This window comes from Taudactylus pleione, unplaced genomic scaffold, assembly GCF_031769625.1.
Source record: "Taudactylus pleione unplaced genomic scaffold, aTauple2 ptg000128l, whole genome shotgun sequence".
NCBI lineage: Eukaryota > Metazoa > Chordata > Amphibia > Anura > Myobatrachidae > Taudactylus > Taudactylus pleione.
The window spans coordinates 3,881,935-3,906,504 of NW_028284530.1; the positions used below are offsets into that span (position 1 = coordinate 3,881,935).

At 44.0% G+C, this 24,570-nt stretch overlaps 1 protein-coding gene across 1 annotated transcript in view; it reads right to left on the minus strand.

Annotated features, from left to right (window-relative positions):
* DNASE1L3 (deoxyribonuclease 1L3) overlaps positions 1-6,624 on the minus strand; it is a 32,122-nt gene extending 25,498 nt beyond the window's left edge. Inside the window, exon 1 of the mRNA XM_088472758.1 lies at positions 6,370-6,624. Within this exon, the coding sequence (XP_088328884.1) occupies positions 6,370-6,501 (132 nt within the window). The 5' untranslated portion in view covers positions 6,502-6,624. The remainder of the gene's footprint in view (positions 1-6,369) is intronic.
* Between the last annotated feature and the right edge of the window lie 17,946 nt (positions 6,625-24,570).

Here is a 24,570-nt window from a genome sequence, read left to right on the forward strand (position 1 = left end):
CGCAAGCTCTGTCCCAGCAAGGGATTTATAGTAAATCCCTGTGATATTACCTTAATTCGCAATGCGAATTCACTCGGTAATATCACACTACAATCCGCATTCAATATGCGGATTGTAGTAAATAGAACCCTATGCCACAGTCTGTCTGCTGAAATGTAAGTTAAAACGGTGCTTAAAATATATTAAGGGGGGGACTGTTGTACAGAAAATATATGGGAGATGATGGGTATAAAAGATATATAAGTGGGAGAGGTGATCACTGATGGGTGTAAAATATATAAGGAGTGGGGTAGGTGATGGGTATAAATTATATAAGGCCTGGAAGGTGATGGGTATAAAATATATAAGGCCTTGGAGGTGATGGGTATAAATTATATAAGGCCTGGGAGGTGATGGGTATAAAATATATAAGGAGTGGGGTAGGTGATGGGTATAAATTATATAAGGCCTGGGAGGTGATGGGTATAAAATATATAAGGAGTGGGGTAGGTGATGGGTATAAATTATATGAGGCCTGGGAGGTGATGGGTATAAAATATATAAGGAGTGGGGTAGGTGATGGGTATAAATTATATGAGGCCTGGAAGGTGATGGGTATAAAATATATAAGGCCTGGGAGGTGATGGGTATAAATTATATAAGGCCTGGGAGGTGATGGATATAAATTATATAAGGCCTGGGAGGTGATGGGTATAAAATATATAAGGCCTGGGAGGTGATGGGTATAAATTATATAAGGCCTGGGAGGTGATGGATATAAATTATATAAGGCCTGGGAGGTGATGGGTATAAATTATATAAGGCCTTGGAGGTGATGGGTATAAAATATATAAGGCCTGGGAGGTGTGGATATAAATTATATAAGGCCTGGGAGGTGATGGGTATAAAATATATAAGGCCTGGGAGGTGATGGGTATAAATTATATAAGGCCTGGGAGGTGAAGGATATAAATTATATAAGGCCTGGGAGAGGTGATGGGTATAAAATATATATGGCCTGGGAGGTGATGGGTATAAATTATATAAGGCCTGGGAGGTGAAGGATATAAATTATATAAGGCCTGGGAGGTGATGGGTATAAAATATATAAGGCCTGGGAGGTGATGGATATAAATTATATAAGGGCTGGGAGGTGATGGATATAAATTATATAAGGCCTGGAAGGTGATGGATAAAAAATAAGGAGATGGGGAGATGATGGGTATAAACTATAAAATATGTGTATTGAAAGAGTATATGGGGCATAAAATGACTAAATATATAATGTATACGGGATGGAGTGGGGCATAAAATCATTAAATATATATTTGGGAAGGAATGGGGGCATTTATTACATATATATGTGTAACAAACTAGGGCGTGCAACTGTAATAAAAGAAATAACATGATCAACACTTTCTGGTTTTGACATAAAGGATATATTATAAAAAGCTTGATGTCAGCTTTTTATAATATATCTACTTTAAAACAGTATATCTTTTTTATGAAATCTGGAGTGCTGATAGTGTTTATTTCTGTATTTTAAGATGCACACGCTTGGTTGCTCTCCTTCCTATGTGTCGTTTTATTATTATTTTGGGGCCCATTTCTCAAAGTGAATTTGAGGTAAATTCCCCGAAAACCATTGTTTTCGGGGAATACTAAGTATCCCCCGGATGTATGAAGGAGGGACTGCAGCAGGTATCTCCGATACTTGCTGCGATCCCTCCATTGCCACTGGCAGCCGCCTCCCCCATAGGTTTCTATGGGGGATGCGATGCTGCCAAATGCATCAATATCGAGAATGCGAAGCCGCTCATGTGCAGTCCGCGGGACTGCGTATGCGCAGCAGCCCCGACTGCCCTCCGGAGACATCGCAGGGAAAGGCTCTTTTCGGAGCCCGTCTCTCTGCATGTCCCGGATAATACATCCGGCAGATAGGATCGCATTTTGCAATGCGATCAGGGGCGGTACTGCATGCCCTGATCGCATTGCAAAATGCGATCATTAATAAATGGGCTCCTATGTGTTTTAATGTTTAAGACAGTTCATCCATGTGTTCATATGGTCACTACATTGCTTGTTTGTTCAGCACAATCTCCTTTTGTACTTTGTAATTGTCATTTAAGCTGGGTACACACTGAGGCGATGTTGTCAAAGCCAAATCGTAACGACATATTGTGCAGTGTGTTGCACATTATGCCCGCTCCCATGGTATCGTGTCATCAGGTTTGATGTGCTGCATATTAAACCTGATAATATCCATACATGTTAATGAAGGAGGGAACGTTCCATCGTTCATTACAGCGCTCTAATGTGTACCCGCAGTACGATATGTCAGCCCATTGGGCCGACACATTGTCTGGGTACACATAGTCAGTGTGTACCCACCTTAGACAATATGGCATATTCCTCTATTTTTTATTTTATATTTACATTTTTTACCACACTTAAATGCCTCTCAGACCTACTCACGTACCACTTTTTTGCCATCTGAACCCTCCACATGCCTCTTTATAAACTGATTCAGTTGAATAACATCCCCTGGTGTGTAATATTGTCTTTGTGTGGGTGACATCCTAGCATTAGCACATATAAGATTTTTTTTTCCCACACAGAAAGTATTTATCCTTCTATGCACCCCAGATTCAAGTTCACTTTGGCAGAAGAAGACATTTACCACCCGCTCTGTCTCAGCTCAGAGGACAAGACCACTGATTCATTCTTCAGCCATCATGAAAAGAAGAACTTTAAAGTCAAAACTCATATACTGTAGCTATTTTTTATATAGAGCTGGTGGTCTCTCTCGCCCAGGGTGGTAAAATATGTAGCCACAGCTCTGATGACAGGCTGACCGGGTGAGTGCAGCAAAGACTGCTGCTGGTAGTGGCGACTCTATGGGTAGAAGGACTGAGCTACCAGGGACTTCCTCTAACCACTCACTCAACACACAAGCATCACTGCCCGCAGACAGGAGGCAGACAGAGGATGCTACCCGGTCACAATCAGAGTGGCTGGCCAGCATCCTGTCTGCCTCCTGGCCCATAGCTATGTCCGGTCCACACTCCTCCATTCCTGTTTAATTTTTGTTTTCCTTAATAGGGATACAGAAAAAAATAGATGTGCATTTTAAATTAAGCCAAGTTTGCTTTTTCGTTTTGGTGCAGATGTCCTGCAGACCACAAAAGGACCTACAACCCTATTAGAGTAAGTGTGTCCTACAAACTGTATCTATAAAGGAGCATTGACTGTGCTTGTTCACATTGGAGGCCATACTCAATTGGATGATCTGACCTAGCATAGGACTGGTGCAATTTTTGATGTTGGCATCGAAAGGTGCACCAAGTGGTATTGCAGCATCTTGGTCATTGCACATACCGACGCATGACTGTACGTAAGGCAAGGGGTTTGTAGTGGCAACGACGGTGTCCAACTCAGAATCAGGCCCTATAAGGAGAAAGTATCCCGTCCCCTCCACAGTTCCTGCCTTCTCAACAGACCCCACCTTCTCAACAGACTCCGCCCCCATTAGGGCTGCTTCCAAAATTTTCCCGGGCTGGTTTTCCATCCCAATCCGCCCCTGGGCATGATGCCTCCTGCTGCATTAATATGATTGCAAGGATGGAATTGCAACTTGCTTGCGTGCAGCCTTGCAATTTCGTCCATTACTGAATCATCCCCAAAGTTCATTGCAGGAAGCCTTTCAGAGCCTAAAACAACTAGAAACAGGGGATAATATCTTACAGTGAAATAGATAATGGAAATGTTACATGCTAAACTAACTACTTTCATTATATGGCAGTGTTACACATAGGCAAACGCAGGGGGGCGGTTTCCGTCTGCCTGGAAACCCCCCTCCCCAGCCCACACCATGACCACAATAAAAATAGTAATGTAATAGAATTTTACTAGTGCTGCATGTTCTTCACAGTATCACAAATGAAATAATTAGCACCACCTGTGGAATTTTTAACATGTATCAGTCAGTAATAAATAACCTGTGCACCAACTAGGAGATCTGGAAAACATTCACTGTTTGTGATGTGCTGCTATAGAGCCCAATATGTACATATATGTCCAGGGCAGTGCTAGGTTATTCTGCTGCTCCCCCAGACTCCCGGACTTCCTGTAATACTCTGGAATGCTGCTCACATCTAAAATAAAAACATTCAGCTAAGGCAGGATGGCCTTACTGCCGCATTTAGGGGCCTATTCATCATCACTCAATTGTCACAAAAGCAGGTGAAAAAAGCACATTTTCACCTGCAATTGTGACAATTAAGTATTCGGGCCATTCATTAAGAAGGTGAAGCAGGAGATATCACAGATATCTCCTGCTTACCTTCTGTTTGCGGAATGGCCCGCTGTCCCCATACACTAGTATGGGGACAGAATTCGTCAAGCTCCGAAAATATAATATTTTCGGAGCTTGACTGCGGGGGAATTTGCCATCTTCAGCTGGCGAATACCCCAGCTTGGGGTTAGCAATCCGCTTTTCCCTATGGGAAGTAGGTCCGGGTTGCGAGAAGGGATCCTTTCGGATCCCTCCGCCCCTGTCCAGCTCCTTCCGCCGGACGTCGGGGCTCTTGTGCGCATGTGTGACCTGTAGGTCGCTCATGCGCACCGCCGTCTCTGCTCCGAAAGGAGCAGTGAAGCCGCTCGCGGGGGCAGTTGATTTCACATCAGCTGCCACCGCGCCGGAGCAATGATGAATTGCTCCGGTGGCCGCGGCGAATTAGAATGTTAATTATCGGGGTCCGTTCAGACCCCCATAATTAACATCATGAATAGGCCCCTTAATGGCTTACTGTGATTGCTGGTCCTGTATATGCTGGAATTATGCTACACAATACACTATGTATGACACACATAATGGGTTACTGTGATTGCTGGTCCTGTATATGCTGGAATTATGGTACACAATACACTATATATGACACATATAATGGGTTACTGTGATCACTGGTCCTGTATAAACTGGAATTATGACACACTATATACTCTGTATGACACACATAATGGCTTACTGTGATTGCTGGTCCTGTATATGCTGGAATTATGCTACACAATACACTATGTATGACACACATAATGGGTTACTGTGATTGCTGGTCCTGTATACGCTGGAATTATGCTACACAATACACTATGTATGACAGACATAATGGGTTACTGTGATTGCTGGTCCTGTATACGCTGGAATTATGCTACACAATACACTATGTATGACACACATAATGGGTTACTGTGATTGCTGGTCCTGTATATGCTGGAATTATGGTACACAATACACTATGTATGACACATATAATGGGTTACTGTGATCACTGGTCCTGTATATACTGGAATTATGACACACTATATACTCTGTATGACACACATAATGGGTTACTGTGATTGCTGGTCCTGTATATGCTGGAATTATGGTACACAATACACTATGTATGACACATATAATGGGTTACTGTGATCACTGGTCCTGTATATACTGGAATTATGACACACTATATACTCTGTATGACACACATAATGGGTTACTGTGATTGCTGGTCCTGTATATGCTGGAATTATGGTACACAATACACTATGTATGACACATATAATGGGTTACTGTGATCACTGGTCCTGTATATACTGGAATTATGACACACTATATACTCTGTATGACACACATAATGGGTTACTGTGATTGCTGGTCCTGTATATGCTGGAATTATGGTACACAATACACTATGTATGACACATATAATGGGTTACTGTGATCACTGGTCCTGTATATGCTGGAATTATGACACACAATATACTTTGTATGATGCATATTAAAGTTGGTTAAGTGCTAATTCTACCCTCTTCATAGACTGGCCACACTCACTCTAAAATCAAGAATTTGGAAAACCCCCACTAGAAATCCTGCGTTTGCCACTGTTACATATAGGTGAACGTACTTGAATTTGTAACATAAAATCCAAATACAGACAGCATTCCATATACTGTAGGACTTTGAACTACTATGACTCTGTGGGTGGAGCTGCTGGGAGTGATAGCTTTGGAGCCAGACAGAGGTTACATAAGGAGACAGGTGAAGCTGAATCTTTAAAACAATGGCACCGAGGTAGGTGCTCCTATTCTCCAAACTGCATTTTTCCTTCAAGATATATTTATCTGACGTTATCCAAGAATGCCAAGAGATCTAATACAGCACATAGAATGTCAGCATTAACCACATTCCTGACATTATCCCTAAAATGAACACAGCACAGTAGCAATACAGTTACAATATTGAGTCCTACTGGATAAAAGCGCTATATAAATAAAATTATTATTAATTATTGTTACCATAGAGCTGTAGTGCAGTGGCTGACATGTATTGTACTAAGAAAGAGTGCTCACCTTCACTAACACATCCATCACCTCTGGCTTTGAGCTTTTGGACTCTCCAAAAGACTGGACATTAAATGAGCAGATTCGGAGGCTTGTAGCCTTAGAGACACAGAACACGAACAGCAGAGAGACAAGTTTCATGGTTCTATCTCCTGGATCAGAGAGGATGTGTGCTCAGCTTCTTCTCTCCCAATGTGTAGACTCGTCATCTGTAACTTTTATGTGAAAGCCCCTGTGTATCAAACAGGAACTACCAGTTTCTCAACTATTACATATTTATCTGCAGTCCTTATGTATCCCACAGCCAGGATAGTAGAGTGATTTATTGACTGATGAACCTGGAATATATTTTCGACACATAGAAGATGTCATTAATGTTCAGCAGTAAAGAACATTTTGTATATTTAAATTGCTCAAGCAAACTTACAGTACAGGCGGTATAAGAGTCTGTTTTAATCAACAATATTTTTGTATAAAGACTGAATTGTATCAGGGATACCCGATATGACCATGTACACCGTAATCTTTTTTTCTTTGTTTTCCGTGTTGCTGAATGATAGAAGTGCTAAAATGTATTGTGCATTTAGACACTTGGGTACGGGATGCCGGTGCTTGGGCTTCCGCTGGTCAGAGACCCAACACCGACATCCCAACAGGATTAGGATACCGACAAGCTTTGATAAATCTCTCTCAAAGGGCTCTATTTACTACAATCCGCATATTGAATGCGGATTGTAGTGTGATATTACCGAGTGAATTCGCATTGCGAATTCAGGCAATATCACAGGGATTTACTATAAATCCCTTGCAGGGACAGAGCTTGCGATAAAGCTCTGTCCCTGCGGATCCCATCCGCACTCTAGTCACGGTATTTTCGGAAAAAATACCGCGACTAAGAGCCCGCGCATGCGCCGACCGACCACCGCTACTACCCCCCACCGATGCTAAGCCCCGCCCCCTGGCAATAAGCCCCGCCCCCCATGAACGCGGACCCCCGCGACCCCCCCTCCCTTCATTACACTTACCTGCATCCTCCTGGCCTCCGGTGATCTTCTCCGGGCTTCCCGATCAGGTGATCTCCCATACTGCACTGGGGCCCGATCACCTGATGACCGGGACCCAGTGTACTATGGGAGACCAGCTGACCGGAGAGGAGCCATCACTGGAAGCCCGATCACCGGTCCCTGGATTCAGGTAAGTAAAAAAAAAAATGTTTAATTTTTTTTTTCTTTTTATTACAGTAATCAGCTTGCGGTCTGCTTAGACCACATAGCTGATTACTGGTACCGGCTCCCGCCTCTGCTCTCCCCGTTAGAGCAGAGTGGTAGCCCGGTAACCGGGGGAGACCCTGGATAACGCCACCTCCAGGTGGCGTTATTATCACAGGGCTTCCCCCGGTATTTTTTTTCAATATATTTTTAGTAACTATGATCCGATCACTTTTCCCATTATAATTATGGGAAATGCGATCTGCTTTACTAAAAATAAGTGATACTGGGGGTTGGAGTAGAATTTTACTAATTCTACTCCAATTGCCCTGTAATAACTACAGGTGAAACTAAAATAATGTGAAAAGGGTGTGAAAACACCCTTTTTCACTTTATTTTAGTAAAAATAATGTTAATAAATAGAGCCCAAAGTACCAACCAGTCAGCTTATAGCTGTCATTTTACAGGCTGCATTTGACAGCTAGGAGATGATTAGTTGGTACTTTATCTCTCTCCAAGCTTTGTTAAATTTCCCCCACAGACTTTAAAATGTCAGTAAGAAGCTGATTGGTTGGAACTTATTTCTCTCCAAGCTTTGATACACACCCATAACTTCCCAAAAAGTAGCAAACTTTCTTCAATTCATATAACTTTCATAATGGTTGTGACTACAGATCCTAAATATAAAATCCCATTGGCATATAAAAATGTCTAAGGATAAGCTTATTTTCCACATTTTAGAATCTGTGGGGGAGATGTATCAAGCCTCAGGGAGAGATAAATTGGAGTTGAAGTATTGGAGTAGAATCAGCTTCTGTCATTTCAAACATTGTGCTAGATAAATGACAATTAGAAGCTGTGCTAGATAAATGACAGAAGCTGTGCTAGATAAATGACAGAAGCTGTGCTAGATAAATGACAGAAGCTCTGCTAGATAAATGACAGAAGATGCTAGATAAATGACAGAAGCTCTGCTAGATAAATGACAGTTAGAAGATGCTAGATAAATGACAGAAGCTGTGCTAGATAAATGACAGAAGATGCTAGATAAATGACAGAAGCTCTGCTAGATAAATGACAGAAGCTGTGCTAGATAAATGACAGAAGATGCTAGATAAATGACAGAAGATGCTAGATAAATGACAGAAGCTCTGCTAGATAAATGACAGTTAGAAGATGCCAGATAAATGACAGAAGCTGTGCTAGATAAATGACAGAAGATGCTAGATAAATGACAGAATCTCTGCTAGATAAATTACAGAAGCTGTGTTAGATAAATGACAGAAGATGCTAGATAAATGACAGAATATGGTAGATAAATGACAGAAGCTCTGCTAGATAAATGACAGAAGCTGTGTTAGATAAATGACAGAAGATGCTAGATAAATGACAGAAGATGCTAGATAAATGACAGAAGCTCTGCTTGATAAATGACAGTTAAAAGCTGTGCTAGATAAATGACAGTTAGAAGCTGATTGGCTGCTTTGTGCAACTTCTCCAATTATCTCTCTCCAAGGCTTGATACATCTCCCCCTCTGTCTTATAAAAAGTAAAATAACTTGCAAGAGCTGCTGACATTTGACAATTTGCTAAGCCAGTATCCTTTCCAAAAGATAACAATGAATCTATTGTATTCCGGGTCATACTTTATACAAAGATGAGCTGTATTAATAATATAAACACTGGTTAATCACACAAAGAATTGCCTAGTAACTTCCTTTTATTGTTTTAGTAGCATTTACACAACATTTTCAGCTTAGGATATGTGATGAGCTGAACAGCTACTGAAACCTTCATATTTTAACTTTTCTCATAAGAGTTCATGTATCTGTCACGGTCTGAGTATTTTGTAGAACCGGTACGGGACCCTTAGGTCTGACTGACATGCATAGGAAACGAGGCGGCTTGATGAAACTCTGGCTCATGAGTATGAAGAGGAGCTAGGTGCACTAGTGACAGTGTAGGAACGACAGACTTGTAATATGCAAGGATGCTGGACTGGAACCGGGGTGAACAGACCAAGTCCACTGGGCAACCCCTCATCTAGTGACCTGTGAAGGCCAGCAAGACAAGGAATATACTTCAGTGACAAGGGTGAACCACCAGAACTCAGAATAGTATAGTACTGGTAGATGGGAACTCAGAACTCAAGCCAGGAGTCGGAGTCTTATGTAATCAGAGAACAACTTGGGAAAACTGCATCTCTGGTATAGCTCTGACGCAAGACCTGGAAACAGGGGTGTTTCTAGAGAGGAGGGAGCCCATGTGCAGTCTCCGACATGGGCCCCCTCCTCTCCGCACGGCGGCCGGCAGCGCACTGAGCTGTGCACGGCCAGCGCCGGAGTTATAGACTCTGGGCACTAGAGTAGCTCCTTTCACTTTATCAAAACATTCCATAATAAGAGGTAAAGGGTATCAATTTTTGATGGTTATGTCATTGAGGCCTCAATAGTCTATGCAGTGGTGAAGATCTCCATCCTTCTTCTTTACAAAGAAAGAAACAGCCCCAGCAGGCAATGAGGAAGGTCTGATAAAGCCTTTTTGTAAATTCTCCTGAATATATTCACACATGGCTGAAGTCTCTGGCACGTATAACGGATATGTTTGACCTCAAGGCGGAGACTTTCCTGGGGTCAGTTCAATAGCACAGTCCTGTTCTCTATGAGGCAGTAAGGTAGCAGCAGCACGCAGCAGCAGCACGTTCACTAAAACAATTAAGGAATTCTTTAAAGGCTTCTGGAAGTACTATAGGTCCAGTTAGGTGTAAAGGAACCACACAAGACTGTAAACACGAGGCACCACAAGACTTCAACTGTGACGTGGTCCAATCAAACTGAGGGTTATAGAGTTGTAGCCATGGAAGGTCAAGGACTAGTTGATGAGTGGCCTTAGGAATCACTAAAAGTTCTATTTGTTCATGATGTAGTGCTCCAACTTTCATCTACAAAGGAATAGTAGAATGAGTAACAAAACCTTCTGGTATACGACTTCCGTCCACTGCTGTAAGGAAGAGTGCTTTAGACAGAGCCTTGATGGGAATGGACATTTCTTGAACTAATGATAATGTAATGAAGCTCCTGGCAGCTCCAAAATCCACCAAGGTGTCCAAGGATTTAGGCCCTTGAAGAGTAGTCAAAGTCACATTTATTAGGCAGTCAGACTTCAGGGAGGATTTTATGGAAACCCCCAACCTGATTTCCCCAGAACAGGTCAGGGTCTGGAGTTTCCCGGACGTACAGGACATGATCCAATAAAATGATTTGGACCAGCACAATATAGATGCCTTTCCTCTGATGAAAGGCATGAGTGATTAACTTGCATAGGCTCATCCACAAGTGGAGAAGACTGAGCGGTATCAGATATGCTAGGCTTAAAACATTCACTTTTGAACCTGCAGGCAGCTCTATATCAGAGGTGTAGATCAATCTTGATACTGAGAGAGAGTTCCTGCAAGGACCCAAGAGGATCACGGGTGGTCAATTCATCCTTAAGTCTTTCTGAAAGGCCATTCCAGAATGCTGCTTTCAGAGCCTCATCATTCCACTCAAGCTCTACAGTGATAGTTTGGAACTGGATCACATATTGACCTACTGATCGAGAACCCTGACGGATCCACAAGATATCCATTGAGTCAGTAGCAGGGCAACCTGGTTCATCAAATAACCTCTGAAATTTTGCAATGAACTCCACATAATTGGACATAATAGGATCTGCACCCATTCCAAAAGCTGAACCACAGAGAAGTGAAATAATATAAGCTATCCATGATCTTTGTGTTGGAAAATTCTGTGGTAAGAGCTCAAACTGAATTTCACACTGATAAAGCCACAACAAAGTTTTGGGGTTCCATCGAATCTACTAGGAGTGGGAAGCTGCAGACGAGACTTGGAAGTAGTCGTAAGCGGAGGAGTGGATGTTGGCACCAATGACAGAGTGTTGGATGCAGGTACTGTTGTTCCCAGAGTGGTTTGAATGGTATCCAATCGAGAAGATAGTTCTTGTAGATACTGCATAACTTGATACTGGACAGATTCTTGATTTTCCAGCTGCGAGGCCAGAGTCTACAAGGCATTGGTACCTGGGTTCTCTTCCAAGTTCATTAGTTCTGAGCTTACTGTCAAGGCTGGGAATTCTGGATTTCCCGGAAGAGAGCCTGATACCTGCGTACAGGTGGTATGGGAGGTTTGGAGTAGAAATGGTCATATAGATCTCTTCCTCGTAGATGTAATAATAATAGTATGTATGCAGCAGGACAGTATTACTAAGAAAGTGCATGACGTAAACACTAGGTTAGTACTATAGTAATACAGGAGTCGAATTGGGACTAGACAGATCGGGCAATGAAGCTGGATTAAGACCAGACTTGAGTATACACAGGGACCAGAGTAGGACCGGACTTGGAGAACAGACTGGAGCCGTAGTGAGATTGGACTGATTGGATACACTGGAGCCGGCGTGAGACCGGACTTGGAGTACAGACTGGAGCCAGAGTGGAACCGTACTTTAGAGTATACACAGGAGCCGAAGTGGGATCGGACTGGGGTATACACTGAGACTGGAATAGGATCAAACTTGGAGCACAGACTGGAGCCGGAGTAGCCGGACTTAGAATATAGACTGGAGCCAAATGTAGGACCAGAGATGAAGCACAGGTTGGAGCTGGAATGGGACCGAACTTAGAATATTCACTGGAGCCAAAATAGGACTGAACTTGGAGAACAAACTGGATCCGGAGTGGTACCTAACTTGGAATACACACTAGAGCTGAAGTCTGCAAATGTGTCTAACACAACAAGCCAGGAGGAGAGCCTAGGACATGTATGAGCGACGAAGCTCAGGCACAGACAGGGGCGTAGGGAGTGTGGTTCCGGTGGAGGCAAGGCTTTGGGCGCTGGACAGATCAGAGGGCGCCGCCATATTGGTCCCAGTCAGCTGACTGCTAGTCTCCAGTGACAGCCAGGTCGGTGTCCACCTGACCGCATCAGCAATTGCCAATATTCACAACATTACATCACTGGGGCCGCAATGACGAGACTCGCCCCTACCCACGTCACTTGAAAGTGGCAACATGGCGGGATGCGGGAGAATTGCTCATTTTCCCAGGAGCCAGGAAACGCTCCCCCAAATATGGAAGTCTCCTAGAAATTCTGGAAGAATGGGCAAATATGAATCAATGATCTCTATATTCCAATATCTATCATTCACTCTGCCTTTATTTCATATGTAACCAGGGTGAATGCTTCCACCAGCATAGGAAATAGGAGTGACCCGCAAGTGGCTGTCAAATCTCCTCCCACTAAACTCTACAACTGTCACTGGCTAAGTAATCATAAATCAAAGATATGGACTTTTTATGAATCACACCTTATAAGCGAAGATGAGCTAGTACAAAGAAAGCACACCAGCATCTCTACACTATTTTCTCTAGACACTGATTCAGCCTTAAGGCTCTATTTATCTAGAGTAAAACCTTATTTTGGAGCTTGATCCCGCTAGCTAGCGCTTTCTTTCTCTATAAAGGAATGGTTTCCAGCATGTGAGGGGCTGCTAGAGAGAAGGTAGGGGCTGTACGTTGTGGCATTAAGCAGCATAGCACCTACAAGTGAAAGTGAAAGAATACTAAAGAAAATTATTCTGCCACACCTTATAGGTCTGGGTTGTCCAATGAAACTCAAAAGACCATTGTGTTACTGGCTACACACAGGATGCATTTGTTGGCCAATGTGGCAGCATGTGACCAGTAATGATGGCTTTTGACTGGCTTTCAGTCAATACAGGCCAAACAATGCAGCAGGCTAGTGGCTGCAGTAACTATATATACAGTTATGGACCAATTGTACTAATAGGATATTGATCAACACACATCTGGATCTAAACATGACCAGCACATACCGTAGTAGCAATACTGATATTTTGAAAACATTTAAAAAAAAAAAAATGTAATACAGGGGAGAAGTCACAAAGACAAACAAATATTTTATTGAAGCAAATTAATTCACCATAGTTCAAGTTACCACCATAACTGCACTGTGTATTTTTTAAAGTTCAATAAACTACAAATACATATACAAAAAATGCATACAGTGATTTCTGCACTATAGAGATTTGTGATAAAAACAATTGGAGGACACTGATCACATGGAGTGCAATCTGATGGTCTGGTCCATTGTCACACGAACAGATCTGTAAGTAATATGGCCACACACATGTTATTCAGGTGTGTTGACTGGATCATACTCTAGATTAAACCACTCAGGTTGATAATAAATACACCCCATAGTTTTATTTTGGCCACTCTCCATTCCCTTCTTTTATATTTTCCCCAAAGTGTCTCAAATCTCCACTTATTGCTTATCCACTGTCGAAGTCAAATAATTGGATATGATCGTTTACAATTATTAGCTGACGATCTAGTCGTCTGTTGTCTGATAAAGAGTAAATCGGACGCTACTTTGCGTTGGCGCAATCCAATGCGCACAACTGCGAACCCACCACACACATATACTGATTCACATAACGCACACACATAGACTTATATGCTTACACACAGACGCTCGTGTATCCACATGCGTACACATAGACTCCCACGTGCGTCCTCACATACATACGAACATTTCCTACATCAATGCACAGATGCACATATGCAAACGAATATGTATATAGTGGTTCCTATTTACAATGAGTTAATAAAGAGAGTTATTAAGGGTCTTTTTAACAAGTAATTATGATGAAATATGTACGTAAATAAGATCTAAGGTTTAGAACATAGTAGACATGTCATGTTTGGTATTATATTAAATCATTGTTCATTTGCAGATCTCCGGTTCTATCGGCAAGGAGATCGCATCATGCGTCCACAAGTTATGAACTATAGGGAGTTATTGGTTAGCATGTTACCATTTTGTATGTAGTTTCTGTAGCCAGTTTAACCAAGTTTTCTTCGGCGGGAAAACTACACAAAGCAACTGTTGGAGAACTAAGACATACCCCTGATGACACCGTATGAACTAACCAATGACCAGAATGACCAGGAGCAAGGACCAATGGAATCATGCCAGCTTGTCTCTATTGTTTTATCTGTGACCTGTAAGGTATATAGGCTACTGCTCTGGACACCATAAGGGAGTAATTTTTCCTTCTTTGATGACCGCAGGCTTCAGGACTGATGACTGAGAACTGGATCCAGAGCGCTAGCGTATGTATCGGCTGTACCTTGTATTTTACTTGCTTTTTGCGCTAATTGTTTAGATCACAGTGTGTTATACTTTTTCTTGCAAAATATAACTTTTTGTGCTTTGGAACCACAATTGGACTGGAAAGCAATTATTTCACTTTAGCGATTAAGGGGTATCTATAGATGGGGGCTCGCAGTTGATATCACGTTACTGGAAGTCGCACGATAGCAAACGGATCTCGGTTCTTCAACAAAGGGTGGAAGGCGCCATAAGCAGGTAAGAATACACTGAGGGCCTGATTCAGAGCCGGACGCTCTGACCAGAGCGCTCGTTCTGAATCAGGGCCGGCCAACCTAAAATTGGTGCGGCCTCCTGGCCGCTCGCACAGCTGTGGGTGACCACCCACAGCATATGCGAGCGGCCAAAAAGATGGTTGCGATGGTCAAGACCATCACGACCATCGGGCTTGCGACTAGACCCTGCGGTAGGGTCTCGGTGACCGCAAGCCCTGGAGTGATTTTGGCTCTGTCAGAGCCAAAATCACTCCCACTGACATCACTAGTGATGTCAGTGGGGCCGGACCCAGACGGTAGGCGTTCCCATGGGAACGCCTCCGTCTGGCAGCCACGCCCCCGACATGCCCACCAAAGGGGGCGTGCTGTCAATCAACATCGACAGCACGCCCCCTTTGGTGCGAGACCCCGAGCGACGGCTTCTCCGTCGCTCGCTGGGTCTCGCGCATGCGCACGACGGAGCAGCCTCCATCGTGCACTTGCGCATTTGGGTACCATCGACCCGCTTGTGAGCGTCCTGCGCTCGCGAGCGGGTCTGAATGAGACCCTGCGTTCAAAGCCTTTTACCATTCAGTGTTCTGAAACCGATGTCCATTATTGTGTGATTTTAAGGAGCACTGATTAGGGACCTGGGGACAAGAGAGAAAAGTTTGTTTCTTTTATTGTCACTTTTGGAGCTAAAGTGTGACTCGCACTATAGCGTATGCGTTGCACAATAGCGTATACATGTTTCCTGTACTGCTGCCACGAGTTTAAACAATCGTTTTGATAGACAGTCTTGTTATATGCATAGTGATTACTTGGTAAAAACCTCTAAATTGCACTGCTAGAGTTGGGTAAAAGTTTTTCTGCGCAGAAAACTAAAGGCGGATATGAAAGTGAACGTGTGTTTGTGATGTGAAAAGGTTACTGTTGAAAAGAGACAGGGGAAACTCGGTAGGTGTTTGATGAGGCAAACTGCTACCGGGCCAGTATACAAAGCAGGTATATTGTGGTACAAAAAAACAGCGGTAGTTTTTCGGTCCAACACCCAATAGTAATCTCAAAGCCCATTGATCAGTTAGGTTCTCTGGGGCAATGCGATCAGACCGCATAGTTGCGTAACCTGTGATTGTGACTTGGGTAGTTGTGGGGAGGGAATCACTGACAAGGGTAAGTGTTATTGGAACACTTAAATTCTACCAGGTGAAAGTAACTGAAAGTAGGAAGCGAGCGGACGAAGCTCGGGTTAAATTCGCCGCGAGCAGGATCGATCGCAATAGGCAGGTATTCTGCTCCTCGTTGTGTAAGCTGTATGAAACGCTTAGCGGGCCGGCTGTGCACAACGGGAAGGAGTGCGTGAACGTAGCTCGTTAAATCGTTCACCAGTCGAAATTCTCTAGTGATAAGTTGCTAAGCATTTTCCAGAATGGGGGCTAAGCAAATGCTAGAAATGGTCGGTGATGTGCTGCTCATGGAAGGTCCGACAGGTTCGGCAAGGTATAAAATAATGTATGCAAAATATTGTGCGCACGCTACTGTGCACTGTGACATATGGGTCAAGAAGACCAAAGGATTTGTAAAACCTTTCCCTAAAATTGGCAGTTTCAATTTGGAGGTACTAAATAATGTAAGAAAGAGCATATGTTTAGTCAAATCACTGAAGAAATGAGTAAAATACAATGACTGTTTAAAGTTGTGGCAGCACGAGGGGAACACGTGGCTGAGTGGCGTGCATGCGACGCAAAATAGCGTCACTCATGCAGTGCAAGGGAGCGTGCACGAGACGCAAAGCAGTGTCATGTATGCGCCGCATGGGAGCACGCACACACCGCAACGTAGCGCTACCAAAGGTAAAGGGGATAGCGCATGCGCAACCTCCACTGCCCTATGCAGTTGAAGGTGAAGGTTACCAAAAATGATAAAAATGTAACAAGTAATTTATACCCTGTACTAAGTAACTATGAAGAAAATGTGTATGTAGCAGATGATGAACCCACAGTAATATCAGCCATTACACATGTTGTTAATCTGTTAGAGGCACCACAGAAACAAGTAAAGGAAGTGACTCCCCCAGTTGTAGCAGAAGTGGAAATTGGCGAGGGTAGTGGAGTGCGTAGCAGTAAGAGACTGAACCTCCAGAGTACCGAGACCATAAGCCCCGTAGTTAACCCTGAACTTAGCAATGTGGCAGGTATACATCCGGTCCGTACAATAACTATTCCCCATGGGAAACTGGATAGAGAGGGTTTAGTTCCCATGAGGGATGTAGCAATGCACTGTCCATGGATGAGAGCAGAATTACATTCCATAATGTCAGACTTTCCCGATTCTAGGAAAGAGTTAGCCAAGTGCCAGAAATTTGTTAGGGATTTAGGTAATGCTCATGACCCAACTAATAAAGATTGGCGAGTGGTGTTAAGGGCATGGCTCCCTCCCAATACCGATGTGAAAAAGTTTATCGCGGCTTGTGCATTGGATGAAGATGTATCCTTAACTGACGAGGATAATCAGGCTAACATTCAACGTATAGTCACACAATTGGACAAATATTTTCCAGTGATAGTTAACTGGAGCAAGATCTTCACTATCAAACAAAAAGATAGTGAATCTGCAGCAGACTATTTCACTAGGGCACTGCAGATGATATCCCAGTACACTGGAATAGAAAATATAAAGGATAATATACACCACAGGGAGGTAGCTGTAACGGTACTCATGGATGGTCTCAAAGACACTCTAAAAACCAGGGTGCAAACCTCTCAGCCTAACTGGAGATGAATTACTGTAGATGCTCTTAGAGAGTCAGCAATAGATCATGATAAGAACATACTCAAGAAGAAATAGGCACAGAGCGAAAGGTTAATGGCTGTGAGCATTCAGGCTTTAGAGGGTTCATATATACAGCCGCAAAACACATATTTACCTGCACAATTACAAGATCTCAACACATATCAACCCGCACAGCCACAAAACACATACCAACCACAAAGGTGTTATAATTGCGATAACTTAGGACACATAAGCAGATACTGTAAAGTAGGGGTGTGCACCGGCCACTTTTCGTGTTTTGTGTTTTGGTTTTGGATCTGGATCTTTCTTTGTGTTTTGGATCTGGATTGGTTTTGCCAAAACCACCCTACCATGTTTTGGGTTCTGGGTTTTGTGTTTTGGATCTGTATTTTTTTTAAAAAAAAAGCATAAAAACAGCTAAAATCACAGAATTTATGGGTTTTTCTGCTCCTATGCTATTATTAACCTCAATAACCTTAATTTCCACTCATTTCCAGTCTATTCTGAACACCTCACACCTCACAATAGTGTTTTTATGTCCAAAAGGTTGCACCGAGGTAGCTGGATGACTATGCTAAGCGACACGAGTGGGCGGCACAAACACATGGTCCATCTAGGAGTGACTCTGCAGTGGCAGACAGGATGGCAGTTTGAAAAACTAGGCCCCAAACAGTACATAATTCAAAGAAAAAAAAGAGGTGCAAGATGGAATTGTCCTTGGGCCCTCCCACCCTTATGTTGTATAAACAGGACATGCACACTTTAACAAACCAATCATTTCAGCGCCAGGGTCTGCCACACGACTGTGGCTGAAATGATTGGTTCGTTTGGGCCCCCATAAAACAAGCTGGCAATTAATCTGTCCCTGCACAAACTGGCTCTACGGAGGCAAGATGTCGTCCTCATCCTCCTCATCCACCGATTCCTCACCCTCTTCAGTGTTGTGTACATCCTCATCCTCACAGAGTATTAATTCGTCCCTGCTGGAATCCCCAACAACAGGTCCCTCTGTACTTTCTGGAGGCTGGTCTCCCTGGAAGAGTTGATAATTCATTTTATGAACATCATCTTCTCCACATTTTGTGGAAGCAACCTCCTACGCCTTTCGCTGACAAGGTTCCCGGCTGCACTAAACACTCTTTCGGAGTACACACTGGAGGGAGGACAACCCAGGTAAAATAGAGCCAGTTTGTACAGAGACCTCCAAATTGCCTCTTTTTCCTGCCAGTACAGGTACGGACTGTCTGACATGCCTACTTGGATGCTGTCACGGATGTAATCCTTTAACAGACAGACGCATGCTTGTCACTGCTGCTTTGAGGATGCAGGTGCGGCTACAGCACACACAATTCACAAAGACAGAAAAAAAAATAATTTTTTATTGTTTGTGGAGCGCACTTTGAGGGTTACACCACCCTTTAACAGACAGACGCACGCTTGTCGCTGCTGCTTTGAGGATGCAGGTGCGGCTACTGCGCATACATTTCACACACAAACACAGAAAAAAAGATTATTTTATTTTGTTGGAGCGCACTTTGGGGGTAACACCACCCTTTAACAGACAGACGCACGCTTGTCGCTGCTGCTTTGAGGACAGTATCATATGCAGTGACAGTAGAATTGTCAGAAATTGTTGGCACGTCCTTCAGTCCGGACCAGATGTCCAAACCGGCCCTTGACTTATGACACAGGCGCACGCTTGGCGCTGCTACTGTGTTGATGCACGTGCGGCTACATCGCACACAAGTCACAAACAGAAAAAAAATAGTTTTTTATTTTTTGGAGCACTTTGGGGGTTACACCACCCTTTAACAGACTTATGGGACACAGGCGCATGCTTGGCGCTGCTCCTTTGTTACTGCACGTGCAGCTACAGTGCACACAATTCACAAAGACAGAAAAAAAGAATTTTTTATTGTTTGTGGAGCGCACTTTGAGGGTTACACCACCCTTTAACAGACAGACGCACGCTTGTCGCTGCTGCTTTGAGGATGCAGGTGCGGCTTCAGCCCACACAATTCACAAAGACAGAAAAAAAAGAATTTTTTTATTGTTTGTGGAGCGCACTTTGAGGGTTACACCACCCTTTAACAGACAGATGCACACTTGTCGCTGGTGCTTTGAGGATGCAGGTGCGGCTACAGCCCACACAATTCACAAAGACAGAAAAAAAAAGAAGAATTTTTTTATTGTTTGTGGAGCGCACTTTGAGGGTTACACCACCCTTTAACAGACAGACGCACGCTTGTCGCTGCTGCTTTGAGGATGCAGGTGCGGCTACAGCCCACACAATTCACAAAGACAGAAAAAAAAAAGAATTTTTTTATTGTTTGTGGAGTGCACTTTGAGGGTTAAACCACCCTTTAACAGACAGACGCACGCTTGTCGCTGCTGCTTTGAGGATGCAGGTGGAATCTAGACGGGATTTGGAACCGGGGACACACTACCTCCATCAATTGTCTAAATCCCACTGCACTAATGGCGGATACCGGACACACGTATAACACCAACATAGCAGTCAAGGCCTCAGTTATACGTTTTGCTTCAGGATGACTGCTGTCGTACTTCATCCTCCTCGCTAAGGACTGTTGGAGGGTCAATTGTTTAGTAAAAGTAGTGGTGTTCCTACTTCCTCTCTGGGATGATGAACAACTCCCAGCAGCAGCAACAGCACTAGGAGGAAGTGGTTCTTGATCTTTCCCTATTTTATTTTTATCGGAGAAAGTTTGGTCCTCCATTTATGTTATATTGATATATACGTGCAGCTAAGGCGCACACAAACACAGAAAATAATTTTTTACTTTTGTTGGAGACTAGTGCACTTTGTGGGTTACACCACCCTTTAAGAAATGAGCCAGCCGGCTCTTTACTTATGGGACACAGGCGCACGCTTGGCGCTGCTCCTTTGTCGATGCACGTGCAGCTACAGCCCACACAATTCACAAAGACAGAAAAAAAAAGAAGAATTTTTTATTCTTTGTGGAGTGCACTTTGGGGGTTACACCACCCTTTAACAGACAGACGCACGTTTGGCGCTGCTCCTTTGTTGATGCATGTGCAGCCACAGTGCACACAATTCACGAACACAGAAAATATTTTTTTATTTTGTTTGGAGTGCTCTTTGGGGGTTACAGCACCCTTTAACGGTCAAGCCAGCCGGCCCTTTACTTATGACACAGGCGCATGCTTGGCGCTACTTTGTTGATGCACGTGCGGCTACTGCGCACACAATTCACAAACACAAAAAAATATATATTTTTATTTTTTTTGGAGTGCACTTTGGGGGCTACAGCACCCTTTAACGGTCATGCCAGCCGGTTCTTTACCTATGGGACACAGGCGCACGCTTGGCGCTGCTCCTTTGTTGATGCACGTGCAGCCATAGTGCACACAATTCACAAACACAGAAAATATTTTTTTATTTTGTTTGGAGTGTACTTTGGGGGTTAAAGCACCCTTTAACGGTCAAGCCAGCCCGCCCTTTACTTATGACACAGGCGCACGCTTGGCACTACTTTGTTGATGCACGTGCGGCTACTGCGCACACAATTCATAAACACAGAAAATATTTTTTTACTTTGTTTGGAGTGTACTTTGGGGGTTACAGCACCCTTTAACGGTCAAGCCAGCCCGCCCTTTACTTATGACACAGGCGCACGCTTGGCACTACTTTGTTGATGCACGTGCGGCTACTGCGCACACAATTCACAAACACAGAAGATATTTTTTTATTTTGTTTGGAGTGTACTTTGGGGGTTACAGCACCCTTTAACGGTCAAACCAGCCGGCCCTTTACTTATGACAAAGGCGCACGCTTGGCACTACTTTGTTGATGCACGTACGGCTACTGCGCACACAATTCACAAACACAGAAAATATTTTTTTATTTTGTTTGGAGTGTACTTTGGGGGTTATAGCACCCTTTAACGATCAAGCCAGCCGGCCCTTTACTTATGACACAGGCGCACGCTTGGCACTACTTTGTTGATGCACGTGCGGCTACTGCGCACACAATTCACAAACACAGAAATTTTTTATTTTTTTTGCACTTGGAGGGAGCACCCCTGATGGACAGAGCACCCCCTGGACCACACTACAGCACCCCTTTAGGACTGGGACTCTGCACAGGACTTTGGAGTGGACACAGCCCCTATGGACAACAGCAGCACAGCACAACACAGCCAGCCCCTATGGACTTTGGAGGAGTGGACACAGCCCCTATGGACAACAGCAGCACAGCACAACACAGCCAGCCCCTATGGACTTTGGAGGAGTGGACACAGCCCCTATGGACAACAGCAGCACAGCACAACACAGCCAGCCCCTATGGACTTTGGAGGAGTGGACACAGCCCCTATGGACAACAGCAGCACAGCACAACACAGCCAGCCCCTATGGACTTTGGATGAGTGGACACAGCCCCTATGGACAACAGCAGCACAGCACAACACTACACTGCACTACACTACACAGCCCAGCCAGCCCTAACTCCCACCCTCCCTCTTCACTGTCCACAGGCGAGTGAGAAAATGGCGCCGACGCGGGTACCTTATATATGATCCAAAACCTGCGAGACCCGGAAGGCGGGATGATGACGTTTTGCCTCGATTTCAGATCCGAGTCAGGCGGGAAAAGTCGAGCCTGACTCGGATCGGCCTCGGATCGGGGGGGTTCGGATTTCAAAAATTCGAACCCGCTCACCCCTACTGTAAAGTGAAAAAGTGGGGGCCACCGAGGAAAGGAACACCAAATTACATACAGAGAGGACACCCACAGAATTCAGGAAACGTCCAACAATCACCTGCTCACATAGTGGCAGTGAATGCTTTGCTAGAGAGTGATAGTCAGTGCTAGGGGTCAGGTCATACCTGTAGTCTACAGCCAGTCAGGTTAACTGAGAATACTAGGGAAGAACCTACAATGACAGTTGATATATCTGATCCGTGTTAAACTCTCCATCTAATTTACAAGTTACTAGCAAGACAGTACCAGCAATGGGAGTAACGGGGAGAGTGCAGCATTATCCTCTAATCAAATCAGCAGAGGTTACTATCGGGCCACTGCAAACCAAGCATTCCTTTCTCCTGGCAGCAGCGGCTCCTACTAACCTGCTGGGTAGGGAATTGTTGTGTAAAATGGGATGTGTCATTTACTGTACCCCTGATGGTATATTCCTAGATATCCCAGAGAAGGTTGCGCATGAGGTAAGGGATAAATTGGACACTCCACAAAGGTTAATGCTTCACTCTACTGTTTTAGAACAAAGCTCATCTCAAGTAAAAGAGATGTTATCTCAAATACTGGGATGCAATCGGGAAACCGGCTATCTTAATATCTATATCTAGACACCTGTCATTTTCCCGACGCCAGGAGACAGGCGCCCGGCATCCCGATCTAAGGGATGCCGGGTGCCACGAGCGGACAGCCGCGGGGAGGAGGGTAAGGATTAGGGTACCCGGGGGGGGGTAGGGTTAGGCACAAACCCGGGAGGATTAGGGTTAGGCTAGGGGGAGGGAGGGTTAGGGTTAGCACCCCTCCAGGGGGACTTAGGTTTAGGCAGCGGGGAAGGGAGGGGTTAGGGTTAGGCACTTACAGGGGGGATTAGGGTTAGGCACTTGGAGGGGAGGTTAGGGTTAGGCACCCCTGAGGAGGATTAGGGTTAGGGGGTTAGGTTATTTTTTACTTACCTTTACGACGATCGGGATTTCCAGCGCTGTTGGGCTTCCACTACGGGGATTAGAACTGCCGACCAGAGGGCCTGCGGTATTTCATACCGATCCCCAATTACCGGGTTCACTTTGGACCAATGATGGACAGGACACTGGATTGATGGCAAATGTATCTCCTGTAATGGTAAATTTAAAAAATGATAGGCAAGCTCCAAAAATCCCTCAGTACCCGTTAAAACCAGAGTTAGGGGTTTATCCCATAATTGAGAGGTTGTTACAACAGGGGATTTTAATTTGTACAGCTAGCCAAAGCCAATAGTTACATTTTTCCAGTGAAGAAGGCTGGGGGGAGGGGCTATAGATTAGTACAGGACCTTAGGGGTGTAAACAAAGTAGTTGAGTGCCCAATCCAGCTGTCATCCTCATGCAGATTCCACCATCTGCAACCAACTTCACAGTCATTGACCTGTGTTCTGCTTTCTTTTCTGTCCCTCTTCACCCTGACTGTCAATATCTCTTTGCATTCACCTACAGCGGGGTACAATATACATGGACATGAATGCCCCAGGGTTTCATAGATAGCCCCAGTATTTTCTCTCAGGCCTTACACAACTGTTTGCAATCTTTTCAACCAGGCAATGAATCTGTTCTAATTCAATATGTAGACGATTTGTTGTTGTGCTCTGATTCATTTATGTCATGTTTAAATTATACTAAACTGTTGTTGCTTCATCTCTCGCAAACAGGGTGCAAAGTTGCAAAGGACAAATGTCGAAGCTGGATAATTGGCTGAGACCAGATCAATTTAAAATTAAATCACAGCGACGCCATCTTGCGACTGACCACAAGACTCCATTTTGGAAATGAGATCACAAGACGCCATTTTGTGAATGGCTACCTAAGCGCCATTTTAGATAAACTTACCCTTTAGTACATGTGGCGATATTACTATTAGCAACATGCGATTGCATCTTTCACCATTTCTCATACACACATTAATACGCACAATTGTGCTATTAACAAGTCGCATATTAGCGAATGCATAGGACTTTGTATGAAACCGCTGTATTATTAGCTTTATGCGCACGCATCT